The 20,101-nt window shown below is 37.1% G+C and overlaps 1 protein-coding gene across 8 annotated transcripts in view; it reads right to left on the bottom strand.

Annotated features, from left to right (window-relative positions):
• The window catches only part of TRIP11 (thyroid hormone receptor interactor 11), a 67,476-nt gene that overhangs the window by 37,644 nt on the left and 9,731 nt on the right, over positions 1-20,101 (bottom strand). For 5 of the 8 annotated variants that reach the window (XM_081548159.1, XM_081548160.1, XM_081548164.1 and 2 more), the window contains 8 exons: positions 18,232-18,342; positions 14,833-15,111; positions 12,464-12,532; positions 10,811-10,976; positions 8,692-9,051; positions 5,214-5,254; positions 4,288-4,374; positions 74-286 (listed from right to left, as the gene is read on the bottom strand). In XM_081548159.1, coding sequence (XP_081404285.1) covers positions 74-286; positions 4,288-4,374; positions 5,214-5,254; positions 8,692-9,051; positions 10,811-10,976; positions 12,464-12,532; positions 14,833-15,111; positions 18,232-18,342 — 1,326 coding nt within the window. The remainder of the gene's footprint in view (positions 1-73; positions 287-4,287; positions 4,375-5,213; positions 5,255-8,691; positions 9,052-10,810; positions 10,977-12,463; positions 12,533-14,832; positions 15,112-18,231; positions 18,343-20,101) is intronic. The other 3 variants (XM_081548165.1, XM_081548166.1, XM_081548161.1) reach the window with 2 other exon arrangements.

The raw sequence follows: 20,101 nt of genomic DNA, 5'->3' as shown, positions 1-20,101 counted from the left end.
CAATATTGCTTATTAACCCAATGTTCAGTCTACTGAGTAGAATTTACTCCTTCACTGTCTTTAATATAGTTACCTTTGTAGCCTCTTGGTTTTGTTTATCCAATTCTTCTAACTCAGCTATTAGTATTTCCTTTTCAGTAATGCTCTGATTGAGTTCTTGTTCCTTTGCCTCCAAATTTCTTCTTAAATCACATAATTCTGAATCCAAATCCATATCCCTTGCAGCTGTATTTTTAACTACTTCATACTCATTGTTCAGTTTTGAAAGTGACATGTGAAGTTCTTCCTTAAATGATAAAAGAAGAAAAAACACCACATACTGTCAATTGGAAGAAGAGACACCAAAAGATTAAAAATATACATATATAAGCAAAGTTTGGGAATCTATTTTTAGATGTTCTCTGTTAGAAACATTACTGAATAGTATCGCAGTAGTAATACATGAAATTCAACAAGACACAGCCTTCATTCATTTACAATTTTATTTGCAGCTTCAACCAAACCATTTCTATAATCCCAGACAAGATACAATAACTGAAAGTTTGTCCTCTAGCTCCAACTCCTTTACACAAAAATCTCCCTTTTTGAGAGGATTCCCAACCCCACTCCATGGCTACTTCCCTTCTGTCTCCTCCTTCCCTCCCACAACACACATACTTTTCAAAATGTCCCAAGCCTTCCAGCTCTCTTCACTTCTATTCCCTAACATCACCACCAACAGCCACAGACAAAAACGTAAAATATCAAAACTCAATCACTAAAGTTTGTCCTCTCTAATTAAGAAATAAAAGGTTTCTTTTCCCTCATAAAAGTAGTTTCCCTTATTCTTGGTTTCTGTCAGGACATAAAACCTTTTCTTGACCCAAGAAAGAACCCTCTTTTCCTTCATCATCTCACCTAAGCACAGACTAGGTTCCCCTCTCTCAAACCTAACATTCCTAAAGATAAACCTGTGTATGATTTTTTTAAGTATATTTTATGCTCTGTCCTATTTGTATTTAATGCTTCTCCTCAAAAATCCCCGACATGGGACAGTTCCTATGCTTCAACATTATTTCAATCACTGAATATGATGTTTGTGACAAACTTTCATTGTAAAGACGTCTTTCATTGACAGAAGTTTTTTTTTTTCATAGTTTTATTTTTGGCTGTAGTGGGTATTCGTTGCTGCAGGGGCACTTCTTTAGTTATGCAAATCAGGGGCAACTCTTCATTGCAGGGTGTAGGCTTCTCATTGTGGTGGCTTCTCTTGTTGGGCAGGAAGGGCTCTTGGGCACTGGGGCTTCAGTAGCTGCAGCTCCCAGGCTCTAGAACACAAGCTCAATAATGGTGCATGGGCTCAGCTGCTCTGACGCATGTGGGATATTCCTTTATCAGGGATCGAACCCATGTCTCTTGCATTGGCAGGCAGATTCTTTACCACTAAGCCACCAGAGAACCTTGACAGAGATTTCTAAAAGCAAACTTCTATGGAATCCTTTTTAAAGTAAATAAGAATCTCAAACTCCTATAGTCTAATATATATCTTACAAAAGAGACCGATGAAAACTATATTAGAACATTTGCCTTACAATTTCATTCTCCTCCAATTCAAAAGTTTCTCCTGAACTACAATTGAAAGATGGAAACAGCATTCTCTTATGCCTTTCTAAAGCTATCTGTTCAATTAGAAGAACCACAAAAAGAACTTCCCTGGCAGTCCAGTGGTTAAGACTCAGCACACCCATTGAAGAGGGCATGGGTTCAATCCCTGGTTGGGGAACTAATATCATATAGGCCACGAGGTGCGGCCAAGAAAAAAAAATTCTAAGACGAGAACCATAAAATTTTTTGTCATGTGCATCTTAAAAATGTACATGACTTTACAGGTATTTTTGCCTTCTTAACCAGTGAGCAGACCCACTGTTGTTGTTCAGTCGCTCAGACATCTCTTTTGCCACCCCATGGACTGCAGCACTCCAGGCTTCTCTATCTTTCATCATTTTCCAGAGCTTGCTCCAACTCATGTCCATTGAGTTGGTGATGCCATCCATCTTGTCCTATTGTCCCCTTCTCCTCCTGCCTTCAATCTTTCACAGCATCTGTGTCTTTTCTAAGGAGTCAGCTCTTCGTATCATGTGGCCAAAGTACTGGAGCTGGAGCTTCAGTCCTTCCAGTGAACATTCAGGGTTGATTTCCTTTAGGATGGACTGGTTTGATCTTGCAGTCCAAGGGACTCTCAAGAGTCTTCTCCAACACCACAGTTTAAAAACATCAATTCTTTGGTGCTCAGCCTTCTTTATGGTCCAACTCTCACATCCATATATGACTAATGGAAAACCCATAGCTTTGACTAGATGGACTTTTGTTGGCAAAGTAATAATCTCTGCTTTTTAATATACTATCTAGGTTTGTCACAGCTTTTCTTCAAAGGACAAGCGTCTTTTAATTTCATGACTGCAGTCACCATCTGCAGTGATTTTGGAGTCCAAGAAAAGGAAGTCTGTCATTGTTTCCATTGTTTCCCCATCTGTTTGCCATGAAGTGACCAGATGCCATGATCTTAGTTTTTGAATGTTGAGTTTTAAGGCAGCTTTTTCACTCTTCTCTTTCACCTGCATGAAGAAGCTCTTTAGTTCCTCTTTGCTTTCTGTCCTAAGTATGGTATCATCTGCATATTTGAGGTTATTGATATTTCTCCTGGCAACCTTGATTCCAGCTTGTGCTTCATCCAGCCCGGCATTTGGCATGATGTACTCTGCATATAGGTTAAAAAAGCAGGGTGACAATACACAGCCTTGACCCATAGCAGACACAATTCAATCAAAATTTTCAATGGATTATGTAACATTAAAAGAAAGGAGAAATAGCTATCAGGAATAGTTATAGAATCCAAAATTATCACAAGAAGGTTACAGGCCCTATCAAACACATGTAAGAGATTTGAAAACTACAAAATACACCTAGGCCACCAGTTACAGAAAGGAATAACTGAATGAGTAGAATGCAGTGGAAGAAGAGAAGAACAGAGGAAACATACACAATAATTAAAAATGACTGGAAGACACTGCTGGCATTTAGTGGGTAGAAAAGTGGGGGCAAGGAAGCTACAAGTCAGAGGACAGTGCACACAACTAATTCTCCCACCTGAATGGCAACAGTGTCCCTTTGAGAAACACTATCTATATATTATACTAAATGTGCAAGGATAGTGAAAATATAATGTTAAGGTATGTATGAACAGTATATAATATGCTAATCTTTGGGCTTTAAAAAAATGATGTGTGTGTTCAGCTGTGTCTGACTGTTTGCAACCACATGGGCTGTAGTTCGCCAAGCTCCTCTGTCCATGGAATTTTCCAAGCAAGAATACCGGAGCACGGTGCCAATTCTCCAGGGGATCTTCCTGACTCAGGGATCAAATTCACATCTCTTGAATCTCCTGCACTGGCAGGTGGATTCTTTACCACCAGCACCACCTGGGAGGCCCATCCATATTTATATATAAAAACCCATTATATGCAAAGACACAGTGTGGAGGGAGATACAAGAAACTGATAGAAAAAGAACAGCTTGGAGGAAGAGGCCAGTCAATAGAAGTGTGACAGATACTCAAGTTTTACTGTCTGCAGTTTTTTAGGATGTATTATGCTGAATACATATATCAGAAAACAAGTGTTACTATTTTAAAAATTAACATTTTAAATCAAGTTGAGACATCAGCCTGTAAGAATAACAAATAATACCAGCCTACAATTGTTCTGTATTTAAGAAGCTATCTTAACCAAAGACTTACCACCCAAGTGGTAAAAGCATTAAAATGTTACCTTTTCCCATTCCAAACATTGCATTACAGAATCTTATTCCATCCTTGCCACCAGTATACTTATTTCTACCAGTGAGAATGTCTCCCTTTGCCCCTCACCACGAAGAAACTCCTGTCTACCCCACCAGACACATTCTGGGACATACAAGTAGTATACAGACAATACAGTATGCCACTCTAGACTCTAAATCCACCTGTGTATATTGTTGCTGTCAAGACTCATGTAAAACCAACACAGAGCTTTTACCTATTTTTTCTGCCTACTGCATCTGTGTGCCTACTGGCTTATCTCTAAACATAAACTCTGAAAAGCCTCTCATATCCTGAACCTTGCCCAAGTACTTCATCCTGGTTTGACAAGCATCAATGAAATCAGCTTTATCCTCAGGACTCCTGAGAACTGAATATACCAATCTAATTAAAAAGTGGCCCTTGGTTATGATCTAAAATTTTATTTCTGCCCCCATTTTTATTGTACCCACCTTTTCTTGATTTAATAATGAATTCTCTTTTTCTAAAACCTGGACATGCATTTTAAGTTTCAGATTGTCTTCAGCGAGATTATTATCCTAGAAAAATGTTAAAAGAGTATGTTTTCAAATAAGAAATTTCAAGTTTACAAAAAAGCAGGCAAGTGATACAACTGTGCATTTCTACTCTTTGGCAATATATAAAAATTATAAGCATACAACACTGGACCATCTAAATTCAATCATTTTATAGACATTCTTACGGAGAAGGCAATGGCACCCCACTCCAGTACTCTTGCCTGGAAAATCCCATGGACGGAGGAGCCTGGTAGGCTACAGTCCATGGGGTCGCTAAGAGTCAGACACGACTGAGCGACTTCACTTTCACTTTTCCCTTTCATGCACTGGAGAAAGAAATGGCAACCCACTCCAGTATTCTTGCCTGGAGAATCCTAGGGACGGCGGAGCCTGGTGAGCTGCCGTCAATGGGGTCGCACAGAGTCGGACACGACTGAAGCGACTTAGCATAGCATAGCATAGCATATAGACATTCTTAAAGAGGATTTCTTTTACTACATTTGAAAAAATATGTCAATACATTTACAAAGTAATTTGTAATCATTAAAAAAGGAAAAAACTCCTTGAATTCTTTAGGGGAAATCAAAATCTACTACCACTGTCTGTACATACATAACATCTGTCAAATTAATCTTCTAAGAGATATACTTGCACTTTTCAACTACGTAACTTTTAAAATTATGTCAATTTATGATGTAAAAAGTTTCTATTACTAATCAGCAAACAGAAAATTACAAGATGAAAGTTCCAAGGATAAGTTCACATGAATTTGTAAAAAATACAAAGTAAGTAATTATAATCAAAATACTTTCTCTTGGTAAACCAGAGACAAAAGCTTTCTTTCTTAAAAATAAGTTTACCTGGTTTAAATTATTCAGTCTCTTTATTTCATTTTCAGCATCTGTAAAAAACAAAGAATCTGACATTAAAATTCTTGGAAATAACTTAATAATTATATCCAATATTAAAGTCAGAATGAAATCCAATCAAAATGTTATTTATAAGCATAATGAGCAAGCCCAACAGTGAAATATAGTTTTGTTATTTTGTATTTTTATTTTGACTGTACCAAAGAAATCACAAAATAAATGCCAGTCAGAAATTATGTTAAAAGAAAATTCTACGGAATAGTATAAGAAAGAATTATAATTGTATTCTGGATGAGTCATAAGTTACTGCCTTGATCAAAAACATTAACAACTACATTTCACAATGAATTGATTAGCCTGTGCAGCAGGAATATAGTATAAGAACTAAGATTAGAATTTTCCTGGGCTCCAAAATCACTGTGGACAGTGACTGAGCCCAGGATATTAAAAGACTCTTTTGCTTTTTGGAAGAAAAGTTGTGACAAACCTAGACAGCATATTAAAAAGCAGAGACATCACTTTGCTGACAAAGGTCTGTATAGTAAAAGCTATGGTTTTTCCAAGTCATGTATGGATGTGAGAGTTGGACCATAAGGAAGGCTGAGCACCGAAAATTTGAAGCTTTTGAAATGTGGTGCTGGAGAAGACTCTTGAGAGTTCCTTGGACTGCAAGGAGATCCAACCAGTCAGTCCTAAAGGAAATCAGTCCTGATTATTCATTGGAAGGACTGATGCTGAAGCTGAAGCTACAATACTTTGGCCACTAGATGCAAAGAACCGCCTCACTGGCTAAGACTGAAGATAGGAGGAGAAGGGGACGACAGAGGATGAGATGGATGGATGGCATCACCGACTCAATGGACATGAGTTTGTGCAAACACTGGGAGATAGTGAAAGACAGGGAAGCCTGGCGTGCTGCAGTACCGGTTGTCACAAAGAGGTGGACATGACTGAGGGACTGAACAACAACAACAAAGAGTTATTGAAAAGAAATGGAGACAATCCACACAGAAAAAGCAGCAGAGGCAAAGGCAACCGAGTTCAAACGTAACATTGCTGGCTTACAGAGCAATACACAGAGTTCAACACGGCTAAAATTTAGAATGTTAGAATGGAAACAGGTGAAACTGCAGAGGCAGACAAAGACCAGATCATGAAAGAGATCATATCTCCAACTAAGATGTTTAGACTGTACACTGAAGTTCACAGGGAGCCACAAAATACCCAAATCAGGGGACTGACCTACTTTACATTTCTGAAAAATCATTCCGGGAGCAGAAAGAAAATATATTAATTGAAGAAGGATCACGGAGACCACAGAATAACAGATAACAAGTTTATAATGCTTATTATGGGCAAGACACTGTTCTAGAGAGAATTTTACACCTAGTAACTCATAAAATCCTACTACCACCAACATGAATGCAATAGGATTATCCCAACCATATAGATGAAAAAACCAAAGTATAGGGATGTAAATTAACTTGCCCAAGGTCAGTTAGTTAGTGATGGAGCTGGATTCCAACCTAGTCATGTTCTTAACCACTATGCTATTCTGCTCTATCGAGACTGCTTCCCAGGTGGTGCAGTCATAAAGAACCCTCCTGCCAATGCAGGAGACACAGGAGATGTAGGTTCAATCCCTGGATGGGGAAGATCCCCTGAAGTAGGAAATAGCAACCTGCTCCATTATTCTTGCCTGAAAAATTCCATGGACAGAGGAGTCTGGCGGGCTACAGTCCATGGGGTCGCAAAGAGTTGGACGTGACTAAGCGACTGAGCACAAGAGACTGCTATAGTTAAAAAGGCAAAAAGAAACTGTGATTGACTGAAGTTATTCACTGGCAGTGGAAACGGAAAAAAAGGGAAAAGACTAGAGCAGCAAGTTTTTAAAGCAAAAAAACTCATATACCTCACCCAATATATTAAAAAATAAATTCATTTTGAGAAGAACAGAGCTGCTACTTGGAAGTCAAAGGCGAAAGAAGTCCAGAACCCCACCACACAGCCTTCCCTTTGCCTTCACGGCTGTCCTGAGACTGAGGCACCTGTGAGAAACCCTAGAGCTCCTCTGGGACACAATCCTGAAAGAGCACTGAGCAGAGGGAGGTCAAAGAAATAGAACCTTCAGGCCTTGCATGGTGATGACTTCTAGTTTTCTCTTTTGAGAGAATGGTAACTGCTACTTATCAAAGTAGGGAAAGGAAGATGGGAGGAGGGTCACTCTACTTTAATCGTAACCTTGCTCCAGGTCAGGAGCTCATGATAAACTAAATAAGGAATACAGAAGGGGCGTGGCAGGTGGGGGGTGGAGGAGGAGGGTTGCAAGCAAACAAGGGCTAGAAACCACCAGAGCAGGAACGAAGGAGTTTATAAACTGACAGCTCATACTGTGAGGAGAAAGAAAAACAAAATGCATCTTTCAGTGGAAGACCTCCTGTTGTGTTTTCTGGCATAAACAAATATGGGTGTTTTGCCTATTTCATTCATATTTACTTTTTATAACCTAGAACAATGGGGGGGGGCGGTGTGTATGTGTGTTAGTCACTCAGTCATGTCCGACTCTTTGAAACCCCATGGACTGTAGCCTGCCAGGCTCCTCTGTCCGTGGAATTCTCCAGGCAAGAATACCGGTAGTGGGTTGCCATTCCTTTCTCCGGGCAGTTTTCCTGACCCAGGGATCGAAACTGAGTCTCCTGCATTCCAGGCAGATTCTTTACCATCTGAGCACCAGGGAAATCCAGAACACTGGTATGTAACTAAATATAATCATGAGCATGGTAAGTGGTGGAATACCTATGGCTCTTAGCATTCTGAGGTCTGCTTAGACACAGATCATTTTGAAAGGTAATACAGACTTTTGAAGAAGGTAGGCTGCATTCTCTTAACTGGAAGGTCTGGACCCTGATGAGTTATAGGAAGTGTTTAGTAACTTCCTCCCAACAAATGTCTACATAAACATTTCCAAGAAATCTACACAGGCTCCAAAGTCAATGGTGTGTGTGCCCTCAGTCCTGTCCAACTCTGTGACCCCATGGACTGCAGCCCACCAGGCTCCTCTGCATGGAATTTTCCAGAAAATACTAGAGTGGGTTGCCATTTACTACTCCAGGGGATCATCCCAACCAGGGATTGAACCTGCATTTCTAGCATCTCCTGCACTGGCAGACAGATTCTTTATCACTGCACCACCTAGGAAGCCCCCTAAGTCAACAAGTTCCATGTAAAAACTTAAAAGATGAGGAAGGCAAGAAACCTAGCCAATTCTTAACCCTTTTAAGTAGAAATATCCTGTTTGTGATCTATTAATTACAGCACTGAATCCAAAGCAAACAACTCTATTCAAATTCCACAGTCATTTCCATTAATACTTAATTTCCATAGTGTGTGATCATTCAAGTGTTTGCCTCTAAAAACAACTAGTATGAAATGAAATGCCAATCAGAAATAAGTTCCAAACATTTGATACCAGACAGTGCTTGTTGCAGTCTGAACACTTCTTCTACTGATAAACTCTGTGGAATCCTTTCCTTTTCTGTCATCGTGTCACTCTGCTTCACAGAATAAGGCTGCAATTTACTACATTCCAGTTTCAAACTTTCACATTCTTCAAGTATTTGTCTGTTTTCCACATTTAGTCTTTCATGTTCCCTCCTCAAAACATCTCTGTCATTTTCTGCAGAAGACAGTTTTTTACTTATGTCTTTTATTTTATTCTCAAGTTCTTCAATTTTTTTTGTAGACTCTACTTTTTCAGCCTGTAGAACTTGAATAGTGTTTTGCATCTCTTGGGTTTTAGAGTGATCAGTTACTGCAATTCTTGGGCCACCTAGGACATAAACATAAAATCAGGGACACATCAAATGTCAAGTACCAAGAGACAAATAGCCTGCTATATACAACTAAAGATTCAACAGACTTCAGAACTTGAAAATCTTAAAAAGAAAAGTTAAAATAACAGTGAGGTAATACTACTCCTATTAGAATGGCCAAAATCAGAAGAATAACATCACCAAATGCTCTTAAGTATGCAGAGCCATAGGGACTCTCATTTACGGCTTGTGTGGGAATGCAAAATGGTACAGCCAGTCTAGAAGAGCTTAATGATTTCTTACAAAACTAAGAAATACAATATTCTTATCATATGATCCAGCCATCATAATCCTTCATACTCACCCAAAGGGGTTGAAAACTTACATCCACACAAAAACCTGAATAGCAATGTTTATAGCAGCTTTACTTGTAACTGCCAAAACTTGAAAACCACCAAGATATCGTTCAGCATGCATGCAAGCTAAGTCGATTCAGTTGCTCAGTAGGCAAATGATTAAAATCTGTGGCATATCCAACCAACAGAATATTATTCAGTGCTAAAAAGAAATGAACTATCAAGCCAGAAAAACATGAAGGAAACGTACACCTGAAATTTATAATACAGTACATCAACTATACCTCAATAAAAAATTATTTAAAAAAACTTGGAGGAAATTCAAATGTATATTACTAAGCGAAAGAAGTCCATCTGAAAAGGCTACCTATTATATGGCTCCAACTTTGTGACAATTCTGGAAAAGGCAAACAATGAAGAAAATAAAAAGAAGAATGGTTTTGTAAGGTTGGGATAGGGGCATGAACAGGAAGAGCACGGAGGATTTTTAGAGAAGTGAAAATACTCTGTATGATACAATGATATACATTGGTCCAAATCCATAGAATGTACACCACCAAATGTAAATCCTAAGATAAATATGGACTGTGAGTGACTATGATGTGCCTTGGTAAAAAATGTACTATTTTAATGAGTAACGTAGACAGTGGGGGAGGCCATGCATGTGGGGGGAAGGGGTATAACCAAGATCTCTGTACCTCCTCAATTTTGTTATAAACTTAAAACTGCTCTAAAAGAAGAGGGTCCTTAAAAAAAAAAAAAAGTTAAATTACTATAATAAACAAAGCATTTTTAAATAGAGGAAAGATATTGTGCTGTGTTTAGTAGCTCAGTAGTATCCAACTCTTTGAAACCCCATGGACTGTAGCCCACCAGGCTCCTCCGTCCAAGGGAATTCTCCAGGTAAGAATACTGGAGCGGGTTGCCATGACCTCCTCCAGGAGATCTTCCCAACCCAGGGATCGAACCCAGGTCTCCGGCATTGCAGGCAGATTCTTTACCAGCTGAGCCACCAGGGAAGCCCAAGAATACTGGAGTAGGTAGTCTACCCCTTCTCCAGGGGAACTTCCCAACCCCGGAATCAAACCGGGGTCTCTGACACTGCAGGAGGATTCTTTACCAGCTGAGCTACCAGGGAAGCCCCAGGAAAAATATTATTTGAAATCAAATACTGAAAGCCTTTGTATCTGAGTCTGAAAAAAAGTGAAAACACACCAAACAATGCAAAGAAATCTCTGTTATAACTATTTACCACAAAGGCAAAAGGACTTTTTCATTTTTGCGGAATCTTAATAGTGGTACCACTGCAAATTTCCAGCAGATGAGAAGAACTAATCATTTATTCATTCTTTAGAACTTAGACCAAGTTTATATCAGCTAGGTTTGTCATTTAATACATTAAAATAACAAAATTAATAACCTTGTTGTAAAAGATTTTCCAGTTCTTCAATCCGATCTTCATAGTCACTTAATTCTTCTCGATGCCGACGAGTTATTTCTGTCAATTTCTGCTGATGTGCATTCTGCAATACTGACATTTCATGTTGATGGTTATCAATTTCCTGACTTCGATTCTGTTTAAGTTCCTTAAAAAAATTGAACAAAGTTACCAAATTTATTTATAATAAATAAGTTTAAGCTATTTCATTGTTGTCCAAAAGTCCATATTATTAAAAATAATTCTCTGAACATGTTAAGGCAGAAAAAAGTTTAAACACAGGCTTCAAATTTGGATAATTTTAAAAGACTCCACCATTTCCTTTCTTGGGCCTTAGAAAGTTTTTCTACTTTTAATAAGGGAGCACCAGGAAGAAACAACTGAAACAAAAAGCAAGCAACATCTTTTTTTCATTAGTATCTGTGACCATGAATTTCTCCTGCTAATGACATAGTCCACCAATATCAGTGTCCACCTCTGGCCAATCTGTTCCTGTTGTTGTCCTATTACAGCTGTTTTTTTGCTCAGCCTTTCCTTCTCTCAGTCTTGATGGGACCCCTAAACTATCGACCAAGATGTCTCGCTATCCTAGTTGATACCACTCTCTCTGTCCTAGGAACCTGAATCTTGAGCTGCATCTTTCAAAGGAGGAAACCGATTAGACCAGAAGCATTATAATAGCTGTACCCTGGAGAGCCTGTCCACTGTGTCCCACTTCCTAGATGTCTCATGCTGGTCCAATTTCTATCCTTCCTGAGACTAAAATGCTCCATTTTTCCTTCAATCCTGTGGAGAGACTATTCCTGACGTCTTCCAATAAATTTTCGTATGCTTTACTTAGCTAGAGACAGGGGTTTTTTTGCTTATAGCCAAGAATCTTAATCTGTAAATTAACCTCGATTTCCTGAGAAGACAAGTGAAGCTATTCTTTAGTCTTTCGCACTTACTTATGTGCCAGTACTTGACAAGGGACTTTACATTTAAACTTCAAAAACAATCTTTCAAGGGAGGTATTATCATAATATCCACTTTACTGACAATAAATCAGAAGCTTGTAAAGGTTAAGTAATTTGACCAAAGCTGGTAACTAGTACAGCCAGGATTCGAACTCAGGTCTGAATGAGGAATTCATCCACAGAGAAATTAAATTCTATACATGACAATAATTTACATATTAAAAACAATTCATTGCCATGATAAGTATACGTAAATCAAACTTCTCTTAAGGAAATGACTGATACAAACTAGTAAAGTTCCACCATGAAGGGAAAATAACTATTTACAATAAATAACATTAACATTATATTCTGTCAGTGTTCTTTAACCTTAATCCTTGAAATTTCAGTAACCCTGGAACTGTTTTAATGAACAGTTTTACAAGATACACAATAGAAAATAGACTTATGAAACATAAACTACCTAATAAATAAATGTTCAAAACCAAATGACCTTGGAAAGAGATATTTTTATATTCTTAAGTGTCATAAAGAATAGAGAAGATATAAAAACAGCAAAAAAGGAGAATATCATAATCTATAAAATACTTTTATAAATGAGTCTTTTATTAATAGGCTTATACTTTTAATAAGCAAATTTTAGATGTATAACAGCCATTGTTTCAACAATCCACCTTACCTTAATGATATTTTGCAGTTTGCAGATTTCACTTTGATCAGAGCTATCGGATCCTTGTGCTTTAGAAGTCTAGATCAGAAACACAGAATTAGAAAGTAACTGTACTGATTTTCTTATAAAAGAGAATGTCAATAACTAACTTTAATAAAAGATACTTTTTTTAAAAAAGGGGCATTTGCACAGGGAATACAGCCAATATTTAACAGTAACTTTAAAGGAGTATAATCTATAAAAATAATGAATCACTATGTTGTACACCTAATACACTGTAATTGAAACTAATTACATTGAAACTAATACACTGTAAACCAACTACATTTAGTAAAAATAGGAAAAGGAATGTAAGTAAGAAAAAATGGGGGGCGTTTCTCAAATTCTTATTAAAGGTTGCCAAGCACCTTTTAAAGAACCTAGTCGGACAGTGAGTAATAATACACAGTAAATTAATAATACTATTCAAGAGTCTGTTAACTAATTAAGGAAGACAATACCTTTACAAAATAAGGAAGAAAACACCGCAAAATATTTTTCTTTGCTTAACAAAATTTAAATTTGATGATAATCAAGCAGCTTCCTAAAAGGTAATTTCTAAAATGGAATGTTATCCAATATTAATGCTAATATTAATACTACTAATAATGCTAATATCAATATATTGGTTTTTGGATGATTTTCTTTTCATTCAAAGCTGTGTATTGCTCACTTATCTTTATTAACATTTACCACAGCATGCTAAGGAACCAAAAGTTGCTCTCTGATTAAAAGAAGGAACACAATACGTTAGAAAGAATACAGGGCTTGGAGTTGATAGATGTGTGTTTAAAGCACAATTTAAATCACTGTGACAATGAGTGTACTACTTAAACCTTTACTTCGCTTATCTGCAAAACAGGTAATAAATACCTCACGTAGTTATTAAAGACAATGTACTGGACTAGTATAAAGGGAAATATAAAAATTAAAGTATGATACAAATATTAATTTTTATTATACCTTACCAGAAAGTTAAGCCCCCTGAAATGGACCCAATTATACCTTTTTCACCATAATACCCCAGTACAGGTCTGTCTTACAGAAGGCATTCAAGATATGCTGAAGTAAATATACCAAAAATTCATCTTTTCCACATGAACTCTTACCTTGGCAATGTTTCTTAGAATGTATTCCTCAGATCATCAGTATCACCTGAGTACTTATTTAACTATATTTTCCATCACCCTAAAACAGCCTACAAAATACTAACCTTGAAATTCTGGTTAGTAACAGTGGAGCTACAATATCACCAAACTTCTCAGGTTATTCTTACACATATAAAGTTAGGAACTATCATCGTTTAGGAATAAGATGGACTAACAGACCATCCTCTCTAAGGTTTATCTTGGGGACTGGGAATATCCAGCAACTTGGGAAGGAAGGAGACCATTTTAATTGGGAGGCTTTCTCCTTTATGTAACAAGATGACACTCACAAAAAGATAGAAAATAATCTCTTATATACTTTATTTTTCTCCACAATGATAAAATAAAGTCTGTATGAGCAATATTTCAGTTTATTTCAGGTCTCGAGTACACTGGCTACCTCAATAATACATAAAATCTGATATACAAGACAAAAAAGGGATTCTTGGAAGAAAGTTTACAGTCCAAATAGAAAAGACTTAATATCTATTCTAATATTTGAGGAAAAAACACAAAATAGTTTGTGTCTTGTAATACCAATCAATTATCAGATTTTTTTCATTTAACATATAATTAATGGTGGCTGAGAAGGTCAAGAATCTGCCCGCAATGCAGGAGACCCAAGTTTGATCCCTGGGTCAGGAAGATCCTCTGGAGGAGGGAATGGCTACCCACTCCGGTATTATTGCCTGGGAAATCCCATGGACAGAGGAACCTGATGGGCTACAGTCCATTGGGTTGCAAAGAGTCAGACACAACTGAGCAACTAACAGCAATGCAAACAAGAACCTCACACCACCATCTACGCCAGCAGTTTCAAATCTAGCGCCGTGGAGCCCTGAGTCCCACCGGGGAAGCCTCGGGACTCCAGGGGGAAAGGTGCGAGTTCCACCACAGCAACTCTGTTCTTATCTCTTTTAAGGGCTGAACTTGCAACTTTTATCTTAAAAGTTCTCTTGCTTTAAATTTAAAAAAACAATTTCTTTCAAATATTATACAGAAGGGGAAACTGAGGCTCAGAGAAAGATGACCTGACTAAAACCAATTTAAAAAGTCACTGGCAGAACTAGAATTAGAATACAGATTTTCTGATTTCCTAGTCCAGGGTTCTTTCTGATACCAAAACGTCTATATAGAGCGTGAACATTTTTACTCACTCAGTTTTCAGAAATTCATGAAAATTCTACCTACCTGAGCAATATGTCTCCAATGGCCAACTTCAGACTCAAGTCTTGAAACTTCATTTGACAATCTATTTATTTCTCGTTGTGATGAAATGATGTCACCAAAATCCATGTCATCGTCATGGAAACCTGAAGCATGATGACTTAAACCATAACCAAATGACGAAGATGCAGTAGTTGCTGGTACACCACCAGCTCCTGAATTCACTGACTGAGCAGCGGACTGCAGCTTCAACAACTGATCCTGTAGCGCAATCTGTCTTGCTTTAAGATGGCTGATTTCTACCTATATTTATAATCCGTATTTTAGAGAAAGCACTGTGAAATAATCATACTGACCCTTTAATATATTCATAATGTTAGAAGTTATAATAGTTTAAGATTACCAATGATTGTACTCTACCAAATGAATCCAAGGTGTCTATAACATCCCAAAGTAACATTTTTATTTCAAAAACAAACATGATTATCATAGTTAAAGCAGAGATAATGTTTTGATTAGTATGAGGAAAAGAATTCCACTCATACATCAACTAAGGCAACAAAATGCTCAGTTAAACATCAGTTTACCATTAGGAGATACTACATTATCAGGTAGTTTGGCACAGGCAACTTCTTCAGGTTCTGCTTGTGATTATCAAGCCCCAAGAGATGAGAAAATAAAAGCTGCAGCAGTCTATGCACTGTTTAGTTTCCTTAGAAGACCTGTTGGAAGAATCTTTTGAAACTGATTGTGTATGGCTGGATTGGGCTAATGCACCGTGAATCAGGTAACCTGTACTGGCCTACACAACACAGCTGAAAGAAAGTTTTGATTTATTAATCTTATCTTCACAGTAAGCCTTATAGATTATTAATTAGCCCATTAGTCTCAGAAGGAAATAATGTATTCAAAGAGGCCTTGGTTTTAGCCTTGGCAAAGAGAGGCCAGTGAAAATCTAACTACCCAGGAAGATAACTGTATAAAAATTGTAATATGCCAAATGGAGTTTTGACTGAAGGCTGGCAATACTAAGTCAACATCCAAAAGAAGTTACAAACACAGGACTCAGCACAATGCCATATCCATTCCAAATGAGAGATTACACAAAACATGAAAGTGAGTGAGCTAGAGAAAACGAAAATAAGCTTTCTGTAAAATACTCAAGCTAGTCCAAAAGTTACCCTGCCACAACTAAGGAAAATCTGACCTGAGGAGACAGCCAATGAATAACAGTATTTCTACAGATATAATGTCAAGCAATTAGACAAAGAAAAACCAAATACAAATATGTCAGATGTCATAGTAAACAGACACTTTTTCATATCAAAGCCCCATCTTTAGTTGAGGTTTATAGAAATGTGCAAATCTTATTTTCCCATAAATGATATGATGCAATCTGCATCTTTGGGCAATCTGAACATCACAGTGAAGGCAACAAACAGATTCAGAAAATAGCAGATCTAAAGTATATTTTATCTTTGATTCTAGTAAGAAGTAATGAAATCAACAGTTCTTTTCAAATGTAGCTATAATGCAAAGGAAGTTCTCATCAGACAATAGACAGTTACATCAAGTTGTAGAGGTAAAAAGTACAAACTCTACTTAAAAAGATGTATTCCTAAACTTGAATTTTTCATTTGCCCTCTGATATCAATATGCTATGCTATGCTATGCCAAGTCGCTTCAGTCGTGTCCGACTCTGTGCGACCCCATAGACGGCAGCTCACCAGGCTCCGCCGTCCCTAGGATTCTCCAGGCAAGAATACTGGAGTGGATTGCCATTTCTTTCTCCAGTGCATGAAAGGGAAAAGTGAAAGTGAAGTCGCTCAGTCGTGTCCGACTCTTAGCGACCCCATGGACTGTAGCCTACCAGGCTCCTCCGTCCATGGGATTTTCCAGGCAAGAGTACTCGAGTGGGGTGCCATTGCCTTCTCCACTAGCCAAGTAAAAAATAAAATATCAAAATTTTCCATAGTTTTCTCAACTAGGATGTAAGCATCAGAATCAGCTATGGGATTTTTGAAAAATACCAGTACCAGGGTCCCTTCCCAGTACACTAAATCAGAATCTCCAAGAAGATCTAACAATGTATATTTTTCATGATTCAGCTGTAAACCCCTAGGTAGGAGCTACCACTCTACTGGAGTATAAGTCAGTGCTGCTCAAAGTATGTCTGTAGACCAGTGTCATGAACGTTTGCTCCAGTCCATGACAAGTATAGAAAACTAAAAGAATAAGGTTTAAAAACTTTTAAAGCAGCTTGACAGAGTAATTTTATATCTGCTGAATCTTAAAAGGAAAACAATGGACTTTTCACTTTAACTTGAACTTATAAATTTGCTTTTTACACTCATTTTATCTTGCAGTAATACTGTATTTTATTGTACTGTAGTTTTATTGTATTGTCGTTTTTATTGCATTTTACGAAATCAATTCCACACAGATTGGAAATTTAAGTTCTTTAAATATTAATCTTTAATGTGGTTTACTTTTTCATCTTAATATGTCACTAAAAGAACTAGAAATCAATGCATCTAAATTTTTAAAACCCAAATATAAAGTGATTGTAGAAATGAACATTTAATCAACAAACTGAAGAAAACCCCAATGATCTGAATAATTAAACAAGAAATGGCTCAATTCTATAAAAGCATTTATTGAATTCCACTTATGTACTAAAACTAAAGAGAATTCAATGACCTAGGTACATACGTACAAAACCTAGGTACACAGTCTATATTTTAAGGATTCATAGTAACACTGGTTAAATTATATAATACTATTGGCACTGCAAAGGCAAGATAAGCTACCTCCAAAATAACCATTTCTATCAAACTAAAGAGGAAAAAATATATAGAACAGGGTAAGTTAACTATAAAATACCTAATCTGTTTTTCCATGGAAAATCAAGTAAACACGAATAAGCACGTTAACATTTGTAGTTAAAATCATTTTCTTTTTTTATATTTGTGTATTTTTAAATTTTATTTTATATGAAAAATATTTTATTGAAGTATAATTGACTTACAATATTATATTAGTTTCAGGTGTAAAATCATTTTCTTTAAAAAAGAAATGTTATTAGCAATCACACGGATTTAAAACAATTTAGGTAAATAGGTGAGAAATAAGTCTCATAAAATAGAAATTATAAGCAACAGACACCTGAAGATATTTTATACAAAGACTTTTATTCTTCTGGAAAGCAGAAATTTAACTCCACAAAGGTTAGTTTATGTAATATAAACATAAAAGCTTACAGAGTCCTTGTTAAATTAGTGATATCACACTGAGTTGGGAATTATTAACTTCAACACCCTTTTGATATGTTCACTGATCTAAATAGAGCTTGATTTGTAACTCTTAGAAACCATCCTATATACATTGTAGTGAAGTAAATATGAAGTCTATTATAACCTTTACCTCTTTCTGTTGTAGTTGATGTCGATAATTCATGGATTGCTGCTTTATTTGAAGCTCTGATGCCTCATGCTTCTCTTCCAAATCAGTACAAAGTTTTTTGAGTCTCTCATTCTAGAAGCAAAGAAAAAAGTGTTTTCAACGAAAAGACTAAAAGTAAAACACGTTAGTAACAGTTATGTGCAGGACATTATAAAAAACATTATTGTTTCATGCACAAAAAAAGATGTACTATAGTAGGTCGCAGAATTTTGGTTTTTAAAACACAATTCCAATTAAAGTTACACGTACAATAAGCATGTTAATAGATTATGCATAATTCTGAACCAAAGTTTTTTAAAAACCCTGCTCAGCTTGATTTTCTGCTAAGAGAAGGTCACTGATCAGTGTTTCCCCATCTTTGTACACCCAGTGTCTAACATACTGTAGGCAATAAATGTCTGGTAAATGAGTGACCTAGATTATATGTTTCAACTTTTGTGTTCTCCCTGAACAGTACAAGTTGGTTTTTTTTTTCATCAGTACAAGTTTTTTAAAGAAACCTTTATAAAAAGACTTATGGTTGAAGTGTAGGTAGGAGGCCAAAGCCTCACATTACTTGTCTGACTGAACCCCAGCCTCCTGAGCAAGGCATCTCTGAAAAATTCATTTTGAAAACCACTATTAGAACTCAGTTTGAAAAACTACACTTAAAAGTACAGAAAATATTCTAAACATAATTCAGTAAATTTACATATCACAATCTTTTAAGATACTGGAAAATATGGAAAAAATTACTTAAATTTTAAGTTCAGTTCAATTCAGTTGCTCAGTCGTGTCTGACTCTTTGCGACCCCATGAACTGCAGCACTCCAGGCTTCCTGGTCCTTCACCAACTCCTGGAGCTTGCTCCAACTCATGTCCATTGAGTCGGTGATGCCATCCAACCATCTCATCCTCTGTTGTCCCCTTTTCCTCCCACCTTCAATCTTTCCCAGCATCAGGGTCTTGTCAAATGAGTCAGTTCTTCACATCAGGTAGCCAAAGTATTGGACTTTCAGCTTTCAGCATCAGTCCTTCCAATGAATATTCAGGAATGATTTCCTTTAGGATGGACTGGTTGGATCTCCTTGCAATCCAAGGGACTTGAAAGAGTCTTCTCCAACACCACAGTTCAAAAGTATGAATTCTTCGGCGCTCAGCTTTCTATATGGTCCACCTCTCACATCCATACATGACTACCGGAAAAAACACAGCTTTGACTAGATGGACCTCTGCCGGCAAAATATGCTGTCTAGGTTGGTCATAGTTTTTCTTCCAAGGAGCAAGTGTCTTTTAGTTTCATGGCTGTAGTCACCATCTGCAGTGATTTTGGAGCCCCCCCCAAAATTAAGTCTTTCACTGTTTTCACTGTTTCCCGATCTATTTGCCATGAAGTGATCTTATTTGCCATGATCTTAGTTTTCTAAATTTGAGTTTTAAGCCAACTTTTTCACTCTCTTTCACTTTCACCAAGAGGCTCTTCAGTTCCTCTTCGCTTTCTGCCCTAAGGGTGGTATCACCTGCGTTATCTGAGGTTATTGAGATTTCTCCTGCCAGTCTGGATTCCAGCTTGTGCTTCATCCAGCCCAGCTTTTCGCATGATGTACTCTGCATAGAAGTTAAATAAGCAGGGTAACAAAATACAGCCTTGATGTACTCCTTTCCCAATTTGGAAACAGTCTATTGCTCCATGTCTGGTTCTAACTGTTGCTCCTTGACCTGCATACAGATTTCTCAGGAGGCAGATGGAGGCAGGTCCATCTCTTGAAGAATTTTCCAGTTTGTTGTGATCCACATAGTCACAGGCTTTGGCGTAGTCAATAAAGCAGAAGTAGATGCTTTTCTGGAACTC

Source organism: Giraffa tippelskirchi, chromosome 12 (assembly GCF_054371585.1).
Source record: "Giraffa tippelskirchi isolate mGirTip1 chromosome 12, T2T-mGirTip1v1.2.pri, whole genome shotgun sequence".
NCBI lineage: Eukaryota > Metazoa > Chordata > Mammalia > Artiodactyla > Giraffidae > Giraffa > Giraffa tippelskirchi.
Note: the sequence above shows the minus strand (reverse complement) of the source record. Positions and strands in the feature narration are given on the sequence as shown.